The sequence below is a fragment of the Diaphorina citri genome, unplaced genomic scaffold, assembly GCF_000475195.1.
Source record: "Diaphorina citri unplaced genomic scaffold, Diaci psyllid genome assembly version 1.1 scaffold1202, whole genome shotgun sequence".
In the NCBI taxonomy this organism is placed as follows: domain Eukaryota; kingdom Metazoa; phylum Arthropoda; class Insecta; order Hemiptera; family Psyllidae; genus Diaphorina; species Diaphorina citri.
In genome coordinates, this window is record NW_007378631.1 from 53,557 (window position 1) to 71,760 (window position 18,204).

The window sequence follows — 18,204 nt, forward strand, 5'->3', positions numbered from 1 at the left end:
ATCTGTTTGACTATGATGTTGTAAGGCTGATTGAGAGGCTGACTATAAACGACGACCCCGTCTGTACAAGGGAAAAGGCGGAGAAAAAGAAGATTAATTTTATATTCTAACTCACCTTCTTGGCACCTTGGTCAAGTAGATCCAGTTGAAATCCACACTCGGTCTGATTGATACAGGCGTCAGTGGGGCTACTCATGTTAGAATAGAGTAGAGTAGGTTTGTAGATATTGAATACAGCATGGAGATCGTTCGACACCAGGTCATTGTCACTGTAGAAAATGTAGTAATAATAGCCATCCTGAGATACCTAAAAAGAAGAAAAGAAATTCTTTTTTGAAAAATTTGGGTTTCATTTCCATTAATAAAATTGGAATTGGTTACCTTAACCGCTTAACCTTTCAATCGAAACTTCAGGGTTTGTCAGCATAAATAAGAAACCTATCCTGGCAGTCGAATTTGGATTCCCAGTTTAAAAAGGCAATATGGCATCACGCCTGGTAAAACTTTCCAGTCGCATTTGGATTCCCAGTTTAAAAAGGCAATATGGCATCACGTCAGGTATAACTTTGTATTTGTAGTAGAAAGGAACTAGCTGTCCTACTTCAAAAATTTAAATAAGACACTATATTAAAGGAGTGTCGCTCACGAAGGAGCATGGCATACCTTGTGTTCCACAGACATATGAGTGACCTGGGCAAGGAAATGAACATCTGTGCAGTGATCAGATTCATTGAACTGATGACTGAGGAGTATTAGACCTTCATAGCAAAGAAGGAGACTTGCTTCGAAGCTGGATGTGTCAGAATCTTGTTCTGTAAAGTTACCATGGGCAACCACTGGACAAGAGAAAAAGAATAAGTTAGAATGGAACAGGGTTTAAGTACAGGACTAAAAATGAATTCATTGCAGATAAATTTCCATAATTTGCTGGAATATAATAAGTAATGATCTCCTCAAGTGCTTGAAAACTTAACAGGATTAAAATCCATGTAACAGATTCGATTCCCGAAAAGTATGATCATGTCTGCATGAATAAGAATGGCCAAACTGCCATCATGTTCCGAAATCAATATAATCGTTTTAAAAAAGTTGAGGGACGTTAAACAGGGAGTAGACGAGCTTAGTCTGGATGGGGGACTTTAAAACAGCGAGTATACCAGCCTGAATTTCCCTTGTTGAAGAAATAGCAAACGTTGAGTGCGAAGGGCATCCACTCGTAAAATTTATAGCCAAAACCAAATGTCAGCCCAAAAGCGATCACCCTGGAGCTGATTGAGAGGCTGACTATAAACGGCAACCCCGTCTGTACAAGGGAAAAGGCGGAGAAAAAGAAGATTAATTTTATATTCTAACTCACCTTCTTGGCACCTTGGTCAAGTAGATCCAGTTGGAATCCACACTCGGTCTGATTGATACAGGCGTCAGTGGGGCTACTCATGTTAGAATAGAGTAGAGTAGGTTTGTAGATATTGAATACAGCATGGAGATCGTTCGACACCAGGTCATTGTCACTGTAGAAAATGTAGTAATAATAGCCATCCTGGGATACCTAAAAAGAAGAAAAGAAATTCTTTTTTGAAAAATTTGGGTTTCATTTCCATTAATAAAATTGGAATTGGTTACCTTAACCGCTTAACCTTTCAATCGAAACTTCAGGGTTTGTCAGCATAAATAAGAAACCTATCCTCATTAATAAAATTGGAATTGGTTACCTTAACCGCTTAACCTTTCAATCGAAACTTCAGGGTTTGTCAGCATAAATAAGAAACCTATCCTGGCAGTCGAATTTGGATTCCCAGTTTAAAAAGGCAATATGGCATCACGCCTGGTAAAACTTTGTATTTGTAGTAGAAAGGAACTAGCTGTCCTACTTCAAAAATCTAAATAAGACACTATATTAAAAGAGTGTCGCTCACGAAGGAGCATGGCATACCTTGTGTTCCACAGACATATGAGTGACCTGGGCAAGGAAATGAACATCTGTGCAGTGATCAGATTCATTGAACTGATGACTGAGGAGTATTAGACCTTCATAGCAAAGAAGGAGACTTGCTTCAAAGCTGGATGTATCAGAATCTTGTTCTGTAAAGTTACCATGGGCAACCACTGGACAAGAGAAAAAGAATAAGTTAGAATGGGACAGGGTTTAAGTACAGGACTAAAAATGAATTCATTGCAGATAAATTTCCATAATTTGCTGGAATATAGTAAGTAATGATCTCCTCAAGTGCTTGAAAACTTAACAGGGTTAAAATCCATGTAACAGATTCGATTCCCGAAAAGTATGGTCATGTCTGCATGAAGAAGAATGGCCAAACTGTCATCATGTTCCGAAATCAATATAATCGTTTTACAAAACCCTCAAGTTCCAACCTAATGGCTAGGCATCAACTTACCATTCCGATCTTTGTACTTGAGGTCTCGCTTGTTTTTCTTCTTGGACTTCTGATCAATTATTTTGCTCGCTGTGTTCTTCAACATTTCCACATCATCATTGTCATCAATGTCATTATCTATTTCTCCACCATGGTTCTCTTCATCCATTGGGTGATTGTGGATAACTTCAGCCGCAGTTTCAAACGTCACTTTTACCTCATTGTTGGGGTTATTCATTTGACTCTGTTTCTTGTGATGATCTAGGAAGCCGCACGTACGAAGTTGCTTCTCACCTTTCACAACGAGAATGCTTGCTCCAGAATATCTGTAAGAGTGTGGAAATATTACAATGACATCTTCTGAACTTGAAGTGTAGAATGATGAACTTTATCCTATATCCTTTAATATCCTTTGCCTTGAATCATTAAGTGATTTATAACAAAGATTTTTTTTTTTTTTTTTTTTTTAGAAGTTCCTCATGTTAATAGTTTTTTCTTTTCCTAACCTAGTTTTATTCCTCACAGGCTACTGTGTTATCAGATTTCTCCCGGTGTCGTGGTATAGAGGAGAGTTTATTTCAAGAGCCAGGCAGACTTCACATTACCATGGGAATGTTAATGTTGGCGGATAGTGTGGAACGGGACCAAGCGGTGGAAGTATTGCAGAAATGTGGTAACAATATCATACTGTAAGTATGTGAGACTCTTAAAAAAAAGTTTATAAAGAACTCGTGATTAGCAGCCAGTAATGGCCTATCCCACTCTTTGAAGATAAAAAGAGTTAAACAAGAGACTTGGTCACTCTGAGGAGTCTGAGGTTGGGGGCTTACGACATTTTGATATCTATCCCACTCTTTGAAGATAAAAAGAGCTAAACAAGAGACTTGCTCACTCTGAGGAGTCTGAGGTTGGGGGCTTACGACATTTGATTATCTTAGTTCTAACAAAGAATGAATCCAATCATGAATAAATAATCAGGCTAGATAAACTCCAGCTTGAATTTTGTATGAACGCCAAGAATTACAGTTGAGTATGCAATGTGCTAAACACAAATTGAAATCGCTCCCATTAAATGTTTATTAGGTGTGTCCAGCCTGTCCACAGATAGTCGACGGCCGATCGACTATGTTTGACCCCACCTTTAGGTACTCTGTTTTGACAGTTTTGGGCTTTAACCTCGCTTAGCGTTAATCTTCTGATTCTCTACTCAGTTGTCTTGCTTGACATTCTAAGATTTCTAAGGATATTTCCCTCCTCAACAATTTCATTATTATTTAACAGCCCAATCTTGAGGTCACAAAGGATCAAGATAAATCTCAAAGGATTGGAAATATTTCCCTCCTCAACAATTTCATTATTATTTAACAGCCCAATCTTGAGGTCACAAAGGATCAAGATAAATCTCAAAGGATTGGAAATAATGAACGATGATCCTGCAGAAGTAGACATACTTTATGCCAAGGTTGTGGACGATTCAGGTCTTGTTCAGAAGCTCTGTGATGATGTAAGTACAAGAGTTTCCCTAACCTTTCCCAGCAAGAACCTAGTCCTATCCCAACAGAATAAACAAGGTATATTCTATTCTAACATTTTATTATTATTAACGATCTACATATTTATTTGTTCTTCTTCCTAGAGTTTGAAAAAAAAAACTGTAAAAAACATGTGCATTTTTGAGGTTATTTCTTGGACAGTGTTGCCAGACTTCCCAGACTTATTAAAGAGGGGATTTTTCCACTTAACGTGAGTTTATGGGATTTTTTCTTTGGGGGTTTACCACTTGTTACAAGCGATTGTTACTTCTCATACTTGGAGACTGTCACGGCATAGCGGCATAGTCTGATGATGAAAAGAGGTGAAAAAAAAATATAAAACGTGTCTTTAATTTTTTAACCAAAACGGTAGCATAAGAGTGGACCTAAAAAATGACCTTGAACTGTAAAGGGAATTTTTAAGGTAAGAATTTTTCCCCGGGGGAAAAACGTATCGGTGAGTTTGGCAACATTGTACTGTTATCAAATCAAAACAAAACTTGAAAGTTTTTGAAAACGGAAAAATCAGATCACCTAAAATTCGGTACCTACTACCTACTCAGAAGTCCAAAGAACTCAATTAACTCAAACAAAACCAGAAGCTGCAAAGTAATTTAGATGACCTGACCCCTGATGTAAACAGGTAAGAAAAGAACCATCCTACTCACTAGAGTAAAACATCATCTGCAAAGCTCCTATTTGGGAAGAAAGTGTGGCTTCCATGAAATCTAAACTTGCACCAACATCTGCATGAAAATGAGAGAGGTAGAAAATAATTAGAAAGAAAGAGAAAAGATTGAACGAATTGAAGTGGAGATTGAAATAATGAAATCAAGCTCGCCAAAACTCAAAGTGTTCATTACTATTAGTTTGGAATTAAGGAGCGCGGGAGCGCTCCGCCCCGCCAAATCAAGAAAGTTTGACCGTAGTGGTGTACGCGAAACAAGAGGAGAAATTTCACTTTTTGTCTCAATTTTTTACGAGCCCGGTCTTGTCTCTCAATTTTTCCAAGAGACGAAACAATCCATTCCTCTTCTCGTCGTCCATCACTTATTTGGAGAACAGTTCTAAATAATTCAAACGTAGGATTAACACCGGAGTGAATTGTTGGATCGACCCGAATAGAAGATAAGGTATTTGCCTCGGACCAATATGGATTAACGATAATATACCTAATTCTCGGGTTGTCTTTGTCAAGCCCCACCTTGCATTGATTTTTCTTCCAAACGATCGATTACAATCCCCATGAGTCCGTTTTACCTATCCAGGATTTTATTATCCTGCTAGAAGCTGGATAGAATCCGACTTTTTCGATCCTAGGATTATTTTGGGGTTGTGCAATCCGGATTCTAATCTCTCTTCATTCTTCATTGACCCAATGTCAATGTCACCCCTTGGATTCTCTTTTGCCAGCCTGGTTAGCTTGGAAGGGGGCGCGCCTGCCTTGTAAGCACTATAGGTTGCGGGTTCGATTCCCGCCCCGGCAATAGGTCCTAGGACCTTGACTAAACGCGGATATGGTTTGTTCTCAGAACGGCTGGCTTTCTATCCTTCTTTCCGCATTTCCACAGGAATGGAACTTGTTCCTTATAAGCCTGATCTATTGGTGCAATACATCACCTCAAGTTAATTCCTATCATGTGAAATGTTTGGTATTAAGTTTCATTTATCTGAACATTATTGAAGCTCGGTGTGGATATTTCGAGACCATGGGCAATTTTAATAGAAAATATGCAAAAAAATTGAATGAATTTAAAACGGAAATTGAAAAAGCAAGAACGCACAACTAAAGTACTAATGTTGCCGTAGGTCCAAGACTCCAAGATCAGTGGGACTTGAACTTCATTGTCAGGATGGTTTCCGTCTAGATCGTCACCACACTTGAAGTCGCTCAACCTATATGTGTTTTAATAACATTAGTACAGCTATAATTATTAGGTCCAAAAGTATTTACGTCACGTGAGACAAGACAAACTCGATCGAGACATTATCAAATTGAGCACGGAAAAAATCTCATAAACTTGCAAAACGTAGAAGAAAACAACATGGAAACATCAGAAAATAAACACAATTATAAAATTTATCCTGCTACTCGAGGTCTACAGAATATTTTAAAAAATACTACGAATGTAAAAGAGCTCCTATTACTATATGAAAAATTCTTCCACTTCTCACATTTAGATGAAAAACTACGTTCGAACCACACGTGTTTCAATAAAGATGTGATTCACGTATTGAGTGAATACCAATCAGTATTTTATGCCATCACAATGTTAAACTCTATCTTGTTTTTTCCATTTGATGAAATTGATATGTCTCAAGTTTATTCTGGTACATTTCTGTACAATTTGTATTGTAAAATTTTCAACAAAGAAAATAATATTGGATTACTATTTGAACATTGTGATGAAATGTTTGGTATTTATAATTTCATTGAAAATTTTGTTGAAGAAAATACTGACTCAGATGTGTTCAGAATTAATGTGAGTAAACCTAAAAGAAAGAAAAAGAGGAAAGAGAAGATAAAAATAGAGGAAAGTGAGAATGAAGTTGAAAGTGACAGGAAAGAAAATATGTCAGAAGAAGAGTTGATAGACAGTGATAATATCTATTCCATATTACAAAATGTACACATAATGTGAGTCACTGAGTCAATATGTCTATAGCTAGGTATGGAAACTTACCATTAGTACCTACCACTAGAAATAAAATGAACCACCATTAATCAATTTGTACAAAGGATTATGTTTTATTTTATACCTAAGAGGATTGCATGGCTATAATATTTATCTGAACTGTATTAGGATAGGAGTAGCAAGGTTGTATGGATGTACATTGTCTGAGTGTCATTGTCCATTCTACTCTTGTTCAGGTTTTAAGAATTTCATCTTCTTTGAACTCTGGCCTTCTGTCAGCTCCTCACCATTCTTCTTTCTTTTTCCTTTGCTGAATTTCCAGAAATCCGGAGCGAAACGACGGATTTCGGCTAGTTACCTATACAAAATTGTTCATATTATGTCGTGTAGGTAGGTACCTATCCATCGATAGAATGGGTGAATGGGGATAGGGAGAGAGAGAAAAAAAAATTGGATCCATTTCAAAATTAATTAAATTCTTCGCACTTGTTCTTGTTTGTTTACGAGAGAAAGAGAGAGGAAAATTAGAAAGAAGAAACAAATAAATAATAATGAAAAAATCTCACACTAACACCGGTAGGTATTCGTATTTGGCAGTTGTAAAAGGAGTGCTTACACCTACCTACCTAACGGACCTATCCGACAGTTTTGTAGTGAATTTATTTTATTCAAGAGGTAAGTAGGTAGGTACCTACCCATTTATTTGTTTTTCGACCGAAGTTCTGTTTCAAAACAACGATTTTGCATTCAAGTGCTTACCGGACCTACCGGACAGTTTTGTTGGGAATTCATTTTATTCAAGAGGTAAGTAGGTAGGTACCTACCCATTTATTTGTTTTTCGACCGAAGTTCTGTTTCAAAACAACGATTTTGCATTCGCAAAGTTCTTCCTGGTCCCAGCTGTATGACATTAGTGATGGGCCGAGTGAATGATTTTACTCGAGTGGACTCGAGTTTGACTTCACTCGAGTGCACTCGATTATTATTTTGTTCCACTCGAGTGGAAAAACTATTCATTGGGTTCTCCCGAGTTCACTCGCGCACTCGCCACATATTATTGCAACATACAGTTTCTATTCGAGTACAAATCTATTCGTCAGAAAAACTATTCGTCTTCATAATTTCTTCAATTTTTGGATTCATACCATTGAATGAATATCTTCCTAGCATTAGGTTTTCAGTGAGATACCAGTTGTGTTGAATTATGATGTTTGCCTCTTTGCCACTAGAAAACAAGCAAAAGGTGATTTTTCACATTATAACACCTGAATAACAAATATTTAAAGAACAAAAAGTGCCAATTTAATGCAGCTGTATTTTCTCCTTATTTTCAAGTCCAGAAATCTTGATAAAAATAAAAGCTCTCAAGGAAATTTCAGTGATAATAAAAATCCACCCATCTGGAAAAATCTACCAAAAAATAACAAAAGGGAATAATCTTAATCATTAAACTTACTCTGGGTCTAGAGTAGATTTGGCAGCATCCTGAAAGAAAGCTCTTCCCTCATCTTCAAATCTTTTAAGATCTTCACTTTCTTTTGTCCTTTTCATAAACTGAAACCAATGAATTCATATAATATATAAACAATACATAAGATAATAATTTTATAGACATACATAAGTGAATTAATTTTCCTCTGGAATGTTCTATGACATTTGTAACTAGGAATATTACCTGCAAGTTTACAATCTCATGTGAGGAGGTCTGTTGGTTCTACAAAAGCACTTGTGGGGGGGATACTTATTAGGCAGATACTTTTAGTATGTTACTATGCTTGTGGGCCCCAACTCTCCTCGTAGGACCCTTAATGTACAAGGGGCAGTGGCGTAGCGTGGTCTAAATTCAAGTGTAGGGCGTGTAGCACTCATGCACAGGTCTACCAAGTCCCATCAAAGTACATGCCATTAATATTTATGAGCACTAGAGTGAACTTTTGAGTTGTATGGCCGCCATACACGCCATACATACATGCTACGCCACTGACAAGGGGGTTGTAGGGGTGGGACAACTCTATTTCTTTATTTCTCTTTTCTTCTTCTCATTATCATTATTTTTTTTTATATAAATAAGCAAGGTCTATTGTAATAATTATGCATTGTACAATGTTAAACCCATAAAATACACGAGACCTTGTTTAGACTCACTTGTGGGCCCCAACTCTCCTCGTAGGACCCCTAATGTACAAAGGGGTTGAAGGGGTGGGACAACTCTATTTCTTTATTTTTATTTCTCTTTTCTTCTTCTCATTATCATTATTTTTTATATAAATAAGCAAGGTCTATTGTAATAATTATGCATTGTACAATGTTAAACCCATAAAATACACGAGACCTTGTTTAGACTGCTGGGGTAAAGAGACTTTTTAGTCTCATTCGAGCAGGATAAACAAGGTATATTCTATTCTATTCTATTTGTCAGTGGTGTAAAGACATTGATCTCTTACCTTCATTTGCAACACATGCTTGGATAGATTTTTCTTCTGTGAAGCCATTGCAAAGAACTGGAACTACCTTGTATGTCAGAATCATTCACCAAGATTCACAAGCTCAAGACTTGGGAAATTTTGTTGAAAGTTGTCAAGGAAAAGTGAGGCAGATGGATGTCAGAAGAGTTGAATGTGGTCTTCTATTCTAGGTACCTACTTCTTAGAAAATTACTAGAACCCATAATTTCCACTTTAGGTCCAAAATTCAAATCTCAAAAAGCAGCTTTTTCCACAACACTTCACTTCCACTCAACTTTATTTTTTTCACGTGCAAATTCAAATTTTCGCGGGTGGATAAAAATCACCCCAGATCTGTCAACGCTGTTGGGCATGAAACGCCTGGTATCTGCTTTGCTTGTGTAATTATGCAATGTGCCTAACACCATTTTTACACCTTTCTTCTAACCCACAACACTTCACTTCCACTCAACTTTATTTTTATTTTTTTCACGTGCAAATTCAAATTTTCGCGGGTGGATAAAAATCACCCCAGATCTGGTAACGCTGTTGGGCATGAAACGCCTGGTATCTGCTTTGCTTGTGTAATTATGCAATGTGCCTAACACCATTTTTACACCTTTCTTCTAAGGATTATTTCTCACGTGTTTGTTGAGGTTCGGTTTTCAGATTAAAGACTTGAAAAAAATAATGATAATAATAATTAAAATTTTTATAGCTTATAAATAGAAATTTTAATTATTCAGCATTCAGCTAGGTGGTGATTTTTTTTTTCTATACCGGTCGATGTACGGATATCGAGCCCTTGAATTACACACTCAGGTAATGGGGTGAGTACTGTGAGTAGGTACCAATTGAGAAAACGTTTACCCAGGTAACTAACAACAAAACTATAGTTTGCTATAGCATTAGTCTTCGAACGAAACCGATCTGCGGGCTCATAAACTTTTGAGGAACTGATTTATCAACAGTTCGGCAGAGCGGTAGGTAGGTACCTACCGTTCTAGATCACCAGCAACAAGATTTGGCGCTCTTCAACATCCAAAAGTGGATCTTCAACATCCGCACCACCTGGAGCATTAGTCTTCGAACGAAACCGATCTGCGGGCTCATCAACTTTTGAGGAACTGATTTATCAACAGTTCGGCAGAGCGGTAGGTAGGTACCTACCGTTCTAGATCGTCCAAAGAAATAAATATTATCTACCTTACTATGTAGGTACTAAATATTGAATTTTACTCATTTAAATGTATTTTCCTTTATTCATGAATTTCTCTTCCCCTACATTTCTATCATTAATTTCAGGCCCACACTCTGAGAATGAATTCAACTTTCAGTGCATTCCAAATCCAAGGAAATCCAACATACAGCAAAAAACGCAAACATGTCCGCTTGATGAAGTCAATGACTTTACCTGATGATACACTTGAGTATTGGGGGTTCTACTTGCCACAGGGTTCTACTGTGAACTTGTCAGTGTGCTCTAGGTATGGTTCATGCAAGCTTTGGTGTTGGTTACTCTCACACCATCATTATTTAGGAGTTAAGATCAAATAAATCTGGAGGTATGGCATTAAATTTACCTCACAAAATATTGAAGATATTCCTTCTTTGACTTCTAAAATATCAGACTCAGCTACAGGGATATGTGTGTCCATGAATATTTTGTGTCGCAAGTATAGTGGTATTATCAAAATTATGGTTGGTAGTATTGCTGTCAGGCAACAGAATACAATGACTCGTTTTGCTCCATGCATTTTATCCAATCCTGAAACAAGACAGATTAATTTACAATAACAATCATGGATTTCCTGAATTTCTATCCATACCTACCTTGGTGGTGTGGTGGGAAAGATGATTGATTTGGTGTTGTTTGGTTTGATTCCAGCCAAGGAAAAGAAATTTGCCCTGACCATTATTTTAGGTTTCAACCCACACATAAGTAGTGGCCTACTGAAGGGTAAAAGGACTCTTTAGTCTTATCTAAGAGTATGTTGTTCTGTTTTCAAATGCTGGGAACTATGCCATTGGGTCATTTTTCCATTTGCATCCCAATGTGATTGTGGGACCTTCTTAGTGCAGGGCAGGAAGAGCTCTCTTATTTTATAACCTTTCCCAGCTTTCCCTAGAACCTCAAATTTTAAAACACACATGTAACAGAAGGAAGGCTTGGGATTCTATCTAGTTTTAACTAAGAACCTACCTCCCTCCCTACATCACAATTATGGTTATGGATGTAACAGAAGGAAGGCTTGGGATTCTATCTAGTTTTAACTAAGAACCTACCTCCCTCCCTACATCACAATTATGGTTATGGAAGTAATTTATTTATGTACAAAAAATACTGAAAAACACAAATTCATTGCAGATAAAGTTTGAATATTGAAAGTAAAAGTTGAAAGATCAATAAAAGACACATTCCTTCTGACCTTGGGATACAGAAGGATCCTGGCACAGTTTTCTGCTTTCCTCAATACCTGTTGAATGCTCAGCTGGTTGTTCTATTTCATCTGACTTCGTGGTTAATATGCTCCTTGGTTAATATACAATAAGCGCAAATGCAGTTGCCTACCTTATCTTAAGATGGTAAATCAGGAAATAACTAAACAATTAAATTACCAACTCACTTGAAAAACACTGATAACAGATAACAAATAACAATAAATTTCATTGCACTGGCACTGACGTTTTACAAAAAATTAAAATATTTATTTTTAAATTTTACCGCCCACAATTAAATAACCAACTCACTTGAAAAACACTGATAAGAGATAATAAATAACAATAAATTTCATTGCACTGGCACTGACGTTTTACAAAAAATTAAAATATTTATTTTTAAATTTTACCGCCCACAATTAAATTACCAACTCACTTGAAAAACACTGATAAGAGATAACAAATAACAATAAATTTCATTGCACTGGCACTGACGTTTTACGAAAAATTAAAATATTTATTTTTAAATTTTACCGCCCTTATATTTGTTGCCTAGCAACGGAAAATAGTCACACTTGGCACAACACTGTAATAGGTCCCGTATACACTCGTACCGTTTCTAAAAATAATACGAGTTGAAGTTCTAATTAGCGCGCAGCGAGCGGTAATAGCACGTAAATGTACCAGGATCACTGAGGTTAAGCATCGTTGCGCGTGGTTAGTACCCAGATGGGTGACCATTTGGGCAATCGCATACATTTTTTTTTAACCTTTTCCAGGTGGTTTTCTTTATGTTGAATTTGAATTACAGAACACGAGAACTTACTCTGAAGTTGTGTGAGAGAATTTAACCTTTTCCAGGTGGTTTTCTTTATGTTGAATTTGAATTACAGAACACGAGAACTTACTCTGAAGTTGTGTGAGAGAAAACCTTTTCCAGGTGGTTTTCTTTATGTTGAATTTGAATTACAGAACACGAGAACTTACTCTGAAGTTGTGTGAGAGAATTGTAATTACATCCATGATAGTAAGCCACCGCAGGTTGTTCCGGCATTGTCAAGTTGGGATTTCTGCCGGGGATATCGGCGAGAAAAGTTACTGATCCAAAGAAGTCAGTTGATCTGAAAGCAAAAATAAAATGACATAAAGGTACCTACGAAATAGAACAGGATTCTAATAAGAACACTGTAAAAAAAAATTGAGGTATTTACTTGTCGTAGGTAAATACCTATTTATCGTTATTTTCATTGTAGGTAAAATTATCGCGGAACAGAGGATGGAAAAAAAACTACAAACTATAGGTACATAGTCCAATAAGATGAGTTCAAAAAGTAATGTTTTCAGGAAAAAATTCCCAAAGTTTTTTTCTCGACGGTTTTATATGTATTTTTCGAGGTATTTACTTGTCGTAAATAGGTACCTACCTATTTATCGTTATTTTCACTGTAGGTAAAATTATCGCGGAACAGAGGACGGAAAAAAAGTACAAACTATACAAACGAACTGAATGCATGCAAAATCGTTGTTTTGAAACAGAACTTCGGTCGAAAAACAATTAAATGGGTAGGTACCTACCTACTTACCTCTTGAATGAAATAAATTCACTACAAAACTGTCGGGTAGGTCCGGTAGGTAGGTGTAAGCACTTCTTTTACAACTGCCAAATACGAATACCTACCGGGGCATGTTAGTATGAGATTTTTTCATTATTATTTATTTGTTTCTTCTTTCTACTTTTCCTCTCTCTTTCTCTCGTAAACAAACAAGAACAAGTGCGAAGAATTTAATTAATTTTGAAATGGATCCAATTTTTTTCTCTCCCTATTCACCCATTCTATCGATGAATACCTACATACACGACATAATATGCATCATAGATAAGAAAAGGGAAGATTTTTTTTCAATAGGTATGATAAAAATGATAAAGAGAACTGTAACACCGGACGTCTTATCGTCCTAAAATCGGAGAGAAAAGAGGGACAGAAAGCTAGCCGTTCTAGGAACAAACCCGCGTTTAGTTTAGGCTAAGTCCTAGGATAATGTTTGGCGGGGCGAGAATCGAACCCGGAACCTAGCGCTTGCAAGGTAGACGCGCCACCTTCCATAACCAGACTGGCAAGGGAATCCAAGGGGTGACATTGGGTCAATGAAGAGAGATATAATAAATATAGGTATATGTTTGTATTTTTATTTTTTTAACGTTAACCAAACCCCAGTAACCAAATTATCCCAACCCCGCCCCGTTAGAATCCGGATTGCACAATCAAAAAAATACTCGTAGTCCTATAGGATCGAAAAAGTCGAATTTTATCCATCTTCTAGCAGGATAATAAAATCCTGGATAGGTAAAACGGATTCTATCGTTAACGCTCATGGGGATTGTAATCGATCTTCTTCTTCTTTCTCCTCAATCCTAAGATTAGTTGGCAGCTCTCCATTCCGATCGATCTGATGTCTTCGCTTTCATTTCTTGATAACTGGTACAACCCGATGCCTTCACAACTTGATCAATGTACATCAATCTTGGCCTTCCTCTTCCTTGCTTGCCATCTCTTCTTCCTTCTATGATATTGACCAAATACTCATTGTGTTGTGTCTAAACAAATGTCCAATCCATCTCTTCTTCCTTCTATGATATTGACCAAATACTCATTGTGTCTAAACAAATGTCCAACAAACAACCCGAGGATTAGGTAATATCGTTAATCCAAATTGGTCCGAGGCAAATACCTTATCTTCTATTTGGGTCGATCCAACAATTCACTCCGGTGTTAATCCTATTAGCTAACCTGTGAATAACATAACCCTTGGATTTTGTTGATGTCATAATATTTATTTATCAAATTCCTGTTTTGTTTTGACAGGAAAATACCTAATACTGATACGAATTTAATCTTACACATAAAAATCAATGTTTGTATGTCTGTTTGTTCTTATTTTCTATCAGCAATATTGAGCGTGGTTGGTATTTGGACAGCGTGAAGCCAATAGGGAGCGCGCAGCGCGACCGGTATATTCTCAAAGTACGATCTCAAAAGAGCGCGTAGCGCGACCGTGTGTGTGCGTGCGTGTATGGTGTCGAAGCACGGGTACAACAGCTAGTAAGTAAATGAAATTCTTTGCGATTTGGAAATAGGATTCTCAGAAATTCCCGAGTAGCAGGATAAATTTTATCATTGTGTTTATTTTCTGATGGTTCCATGTTGTTTTCTTCTACGTTTTGCAAGTTTATGAGATTTTTTTCGTGCTCAGTTTGATCTTTTTCGTCACTACCGTTTGTAACGTTTTTATTCTTTTTATATTTTTTACTCTTCTTCCTTTCAATTCTTGCTTTTTCAATTTCCGTTTTAAATTCATTCAATTTTTTTGCATATTTTCTATTAAAATTGCCCATGGTCTCGAAATATCCACACCGAGCTTCATCAGAAATTCCATCCGTAAAAGTTTCCGATGCCGAAGTTCAACAGATTAGAAATTTACCTGCGTATATAGAAATTTAATATTATATTATTATCTCTTTAGATGCTATTATTAGCTGTTTATTTATTACCTACCAACAAAAAACTCACACCCATCCAAGGCCACTACCACTAGGACCTACGTATTAGTGATGTACCTACTGATGTACGAGACGTGACGAGAAATTTCTCGTCTTACGAGCTTGAATAATGTTCAGATAAATGAAACTCAATACCAAACATTTCACATGATAGGAATTAACTTGAGGTGATGTATTGCACCAATAAATCAGACTTATAAGGAACAAGTTCCATTCCTGTGGAAATACATCTCCATTGAATAAATTGGGATCAATATTGTAAAGTTTCAAATAATTTAACAGCAAACCTCTACGATAGTTCTCTTTGTACTGAGGCATTTTAAAAATATTAATGTTATTAAGTTGGCTTATTTCATAATTTTCAACAGACTTATAATTGAGTCGTATAACTCTCATCTTGGACAATTCTCTAGTATAAACACTAAGTACATTTAGTTTTTTTGTACCAGTAGCATTGTCTAGCAAAAGCTTTGCTATTATACTCAGTATGGGAAAACTAGCTTTATGTACACTGTCTAGTTTGATGTTTTCACGCAGAGGTAGCAAATAGATCTTGCCTAGATTCTCGTCTTGTCTCGATCGAGTTTGTCTTGTCTCACGTGACGTAAATACTTTTGGACCTAATAATTATAGCTGTACTAATGTTATTAAAACACATAGGTTGAGCGACTTCAAGTGTGGTGACGATCTAGACGGAAACCATCCTGACAATGAAGTTCAAGTCCCACTGATCTTGGAGTCTTGGACCTACGGTAACATTAGTACTTTAGTTGTGCACAGGGTACCTATAGGTCTATGCATGGGTACAGTGCAGCTATCATGGGCATTACCTATATGAGTGGCCTCCATAATTAAACACTTACCCTTATTAATCCTTATAACAATTTCCTGTTAATCTTATCTAAATGGCGTCGAAAAAATTCAAGATCACGATAAAATTATTAAAACCAATATAAAACAATACTTGGAAATAATTTGTTAAAAATCAAAGGGGACTCATAAGGCTGATTATAACTTTCAATTTAATAAATTATTGTCATTAATTTTATTATTTTATTTTACCAATTATTTAGTTATATTTTACGTTGAACGTCACAAAACTTAAACGATAAACCTGATAAAAGAACGATGAATTTTATCAGAATTTCCTGAAATTTCCTAAAGGAACTAACAACCTACACTCATTCGAACGTTCGAACAAATGCATTTCTATTCTAGAATTACAAGAAAATGGAATTATTTTATTATCTTTCACCAAACAAAAACATAACAAAAAAATGATTGATAAGGAACACAGTGTTAACTGATAGAACGAGGAGCTCTAGATTTAAAAATAACTAATTCAACTACCTGTATAGGGCTATAGGTATTAGGTACCCATTTTTCTTTTATCAGTACAGGTAAACGCATGAGAGCAGTAGCTACTTGGGTGTTTGGGTGCTAAGTGATTGATGATAGTAGACAAAAGGGACGCATGGATGACTATTGGCTATCATGTAGGAAAGAGAGATAATGGAACAGCTTGCTCCATGAACTCACAAAGGGTGTTATTTGTTAATAATATAATTAACCATTTCATTAGTCTATTTTCCCTTGTAGGAGTACATACATACATCCTTACAATCAACTTGTTCCATTACATAGGGATAGAGAATACATTCTTCAGTTCCATAGTCATGAATGGACCGTTTCAAGTGTTTGATTGCCTCAGTTTTGTGGTGGTTTTTTAAATTTTCAATTATCTGTGAACACCAAGGGGAAATGTTGTTGCTATTGGTAGTGCTATTTGTTATTGGTGGTGTTATTTGTTAATAATATAATTAACCATTTCATTAGTCTATTTTCCCTTGTAGGAGTACATACATACATCCTTACAATAATTTTGCTAGCTTTCATCACAGGACAATATTATAAAATACTAGCTGAATTCTGTCGCTTTGCTCCAGAATCCCGCTAGTTATAAAATATTATAAGAAAATAGATAAGTACTTAGGTACATTATATCAACCCTATGTAATTTAAATCAGCTCTGGCAAAAAAAAGCTGTACTTAGGTACAATATAATTTGGAAGAAAAAGAGAAATGATCTCACCTTACTGACAGCAGACTCCAAAGACTTTTGACCTCTACACCATTTGCTCCAGGGCTGGTTTTGCCTTTCCTCTCCAGGTGGTTTGGATGTTGAAGAGCGGATGTTGAAGATCCACTTTTGGATGTTGAAGAGCGCCAAATCTTGTTGCTGGTGATCTAGAACGGTAGGTACCTACCTACCGCTCCTGTATCATGCTCATAATTAATTCACTGGGTCTGGGTAGGTATGGAGCTATTTTCAAAGTTAACTTTACATAACTCGTTGCAGTCAGAAAAAATGAATGTTCTTTACTCACTCAATGTTGCCATCAGATCAGGACTAGCACAGTGCTCTCGCTCATTATTTTCTTCCATTTCTTCCTCCATATCCGCTAGGAAGAGGTCAGGAGATTCTGCTCTATCTGATTGGGGGGAGCAAGAGCGACGAGTATTGGACATCACACTGCTTTCATTCTCAAACAATATTACAAAATATTATGAGAAAAAAGAAGTACTTAGGTACATTATATCAACCCTATGTAATTTAAATCAGCTCTAGGTACAATATAATTTGGAAGAAAAAGAGAAATGATCTCACCTTACTGACAGCAGACTCCAAAGACTTTTGACCTCTACACCATTTGATAAGTACAGCTAGTCGTTTTGATACTGGACTTTTCCTCCCAGAAGAAAATCTAAAATTGAGCTGTGCGAGGAAGTTCTTGAAGTGCATATGGGAGATGTAGTCATTCCCTAGCATGCATTGAAGTAGAGGAATATACTCTTTGGATAAACCTGGAACATTGAAATTAATTCATAATTTAAAGGAAATAGATATGTTATATACAGTTCTAATTAAATAATTCACTTACTGATTCGCAGGTAATTGTCGAGGTACCTACAAGAGACGGTATTGAACATGAGCCTGATGACGTCACCATTCTGATATCTACGTGTAAACCACGGATAGGGATCTATCTGATCTTCCCCTTCCTAGTGTTGGCCTGTATTATGTGTTGCGCCTTCATTTAGACTGAACACGAACTGGAGAACAGAGAGAAATAGAGGTTTTTGAGATGAGGAAAAAAAATGAGAGAGGTAGAAGATAATTAGAAAGAAAGAGAAAAGATTGAGCGAATTGAAGTGGAG

General features: G+C 36.5%; 2 protein-coding genes and 3 long non-coding RNA genes across 5 annotated transcripts; 1 reads left to right on the plus strand and 4 right to left on the minus strand.

The window, feature by feature from the left end:
• Positions 1 to 91: 91 nt before the first annotated feature.
• Positions 92 to 12,547, minus strand: LOC103514680. The gene is made up of 8 exons (XM_026827580.1): positions 12,414 to 12,547; positions 10,544 to 10,755; positions 8,000 to 8,097; positions 2,397 to 2,761; positions 1,934 to 2,106; positions 1,351 to 1,549; positions 664 to 836; positions 92 to 307 (listed from the first exon to the last, which is right to left on the minus strand). Exons 1-8 carry the CDS (start codon positions 12,478 to 12,480, stop codon positions 107 to 109), a joined length of 1,488 nt encoding a protein of 495 aa, XP_026683381.1. The 5' UTR covers positions 12,481 to 12,547; the 3' UTR covers positions 92 to 106.
• Positions 2,858 to 3,706, plus strand: LOC113469720. Its single transcript, XR_003393052.1, has 2 exons — positions 2,858 to 3,064; positions 3,657 to 3,706. It is a non-coding gene; the product is annotated as an uncharacterized LOC113469720 (long non-coding RNA).
• Positions 8,003 to 9,288, minus strand: LOC113469719. Its single transcript, XR_003393051.1, has 2 exons — positions 8,988 to 9,288; positions 8,003 to 8,097 (listed from the first exon to the last, which is right to left on the minus strand). It is a non-coding gene; the product is annotated as an uncharacterized LOC113469719 (long non-coding RNA).
• LOC113469722 lies at positions 10,832 to 11,398 on the minus strand. The gene is made up of 2 exons (XR_003393054.1): positions 11,274 to 11,398; positions 10,832 to 11,190 (listed from the first exon to the last, which is right to left on the minus strand). It is a non-coding gene; the product is annotated as an uncharacterized LOC113469722 (long non-coding RNA).
• Positions 12,548 to 16,568: 4,021 nt separating the features above from the next.
• LOC113469712 (protein asteroid-like) lies at positions 16,569 to 17,886 on the minus strand. The gene is made up of 2 exons (XM_026827581.1): positions 17,654 to 17,886; positions 16,569 to 16,727 (listed from the first exon to the last, which is right to left on the minus strand). The coding sequence occupies exons 1-2, from the start codon at positions 17,813 to 17,815 to the stop codon at positions 16,569 to 16,571; spliced, it is 321 nt and encodes a 106-aa protein (XP_026683382.1). The 5' UTR covers positions 17,816 to 17,886.
• Positions 17,887 to 18,204: the final 318 nt, after the last annotated feature.

Bases quoted from the DNA above. Each gene is read 5' to 3' on its own strand.
- LOC103514680 (XM_026827580.1), bottom strand. From the start codon at position 12,480: ATGCCGGAACAACCTGCGGTGGCTTACTATCATGGATGTAATTACAAT. The intron at 2,762-7,999 runs GTAAGTTTAATG...TATAGGATAAAG, and splicing joins AAATCTACTCTAGACCCAGA to TTCATCATTCTACACTTCAA. The intron at 837-1,350 runs AGAATATAAAAT...TCTCTTGTCCAG, and splicing joins AGGTGCCAAGAAGGTGAGTT to TGGTTGCCCATGGTAACTTT.
- LOC113469712 (XM_026827581.1), bottom strand. From the start codon at position 17,815: ATGCTAGGGAATGACTACATCTCCCATATGCACTTCAAGAACTTCCTC. The intron at 16,728-17,653 runs GTGAGATCATTT...TGGTGTTCACAG, and splicing joins TGGAGTCTGCTGTCAGTAAG to ATAATTGAAAATTTAAAAAA.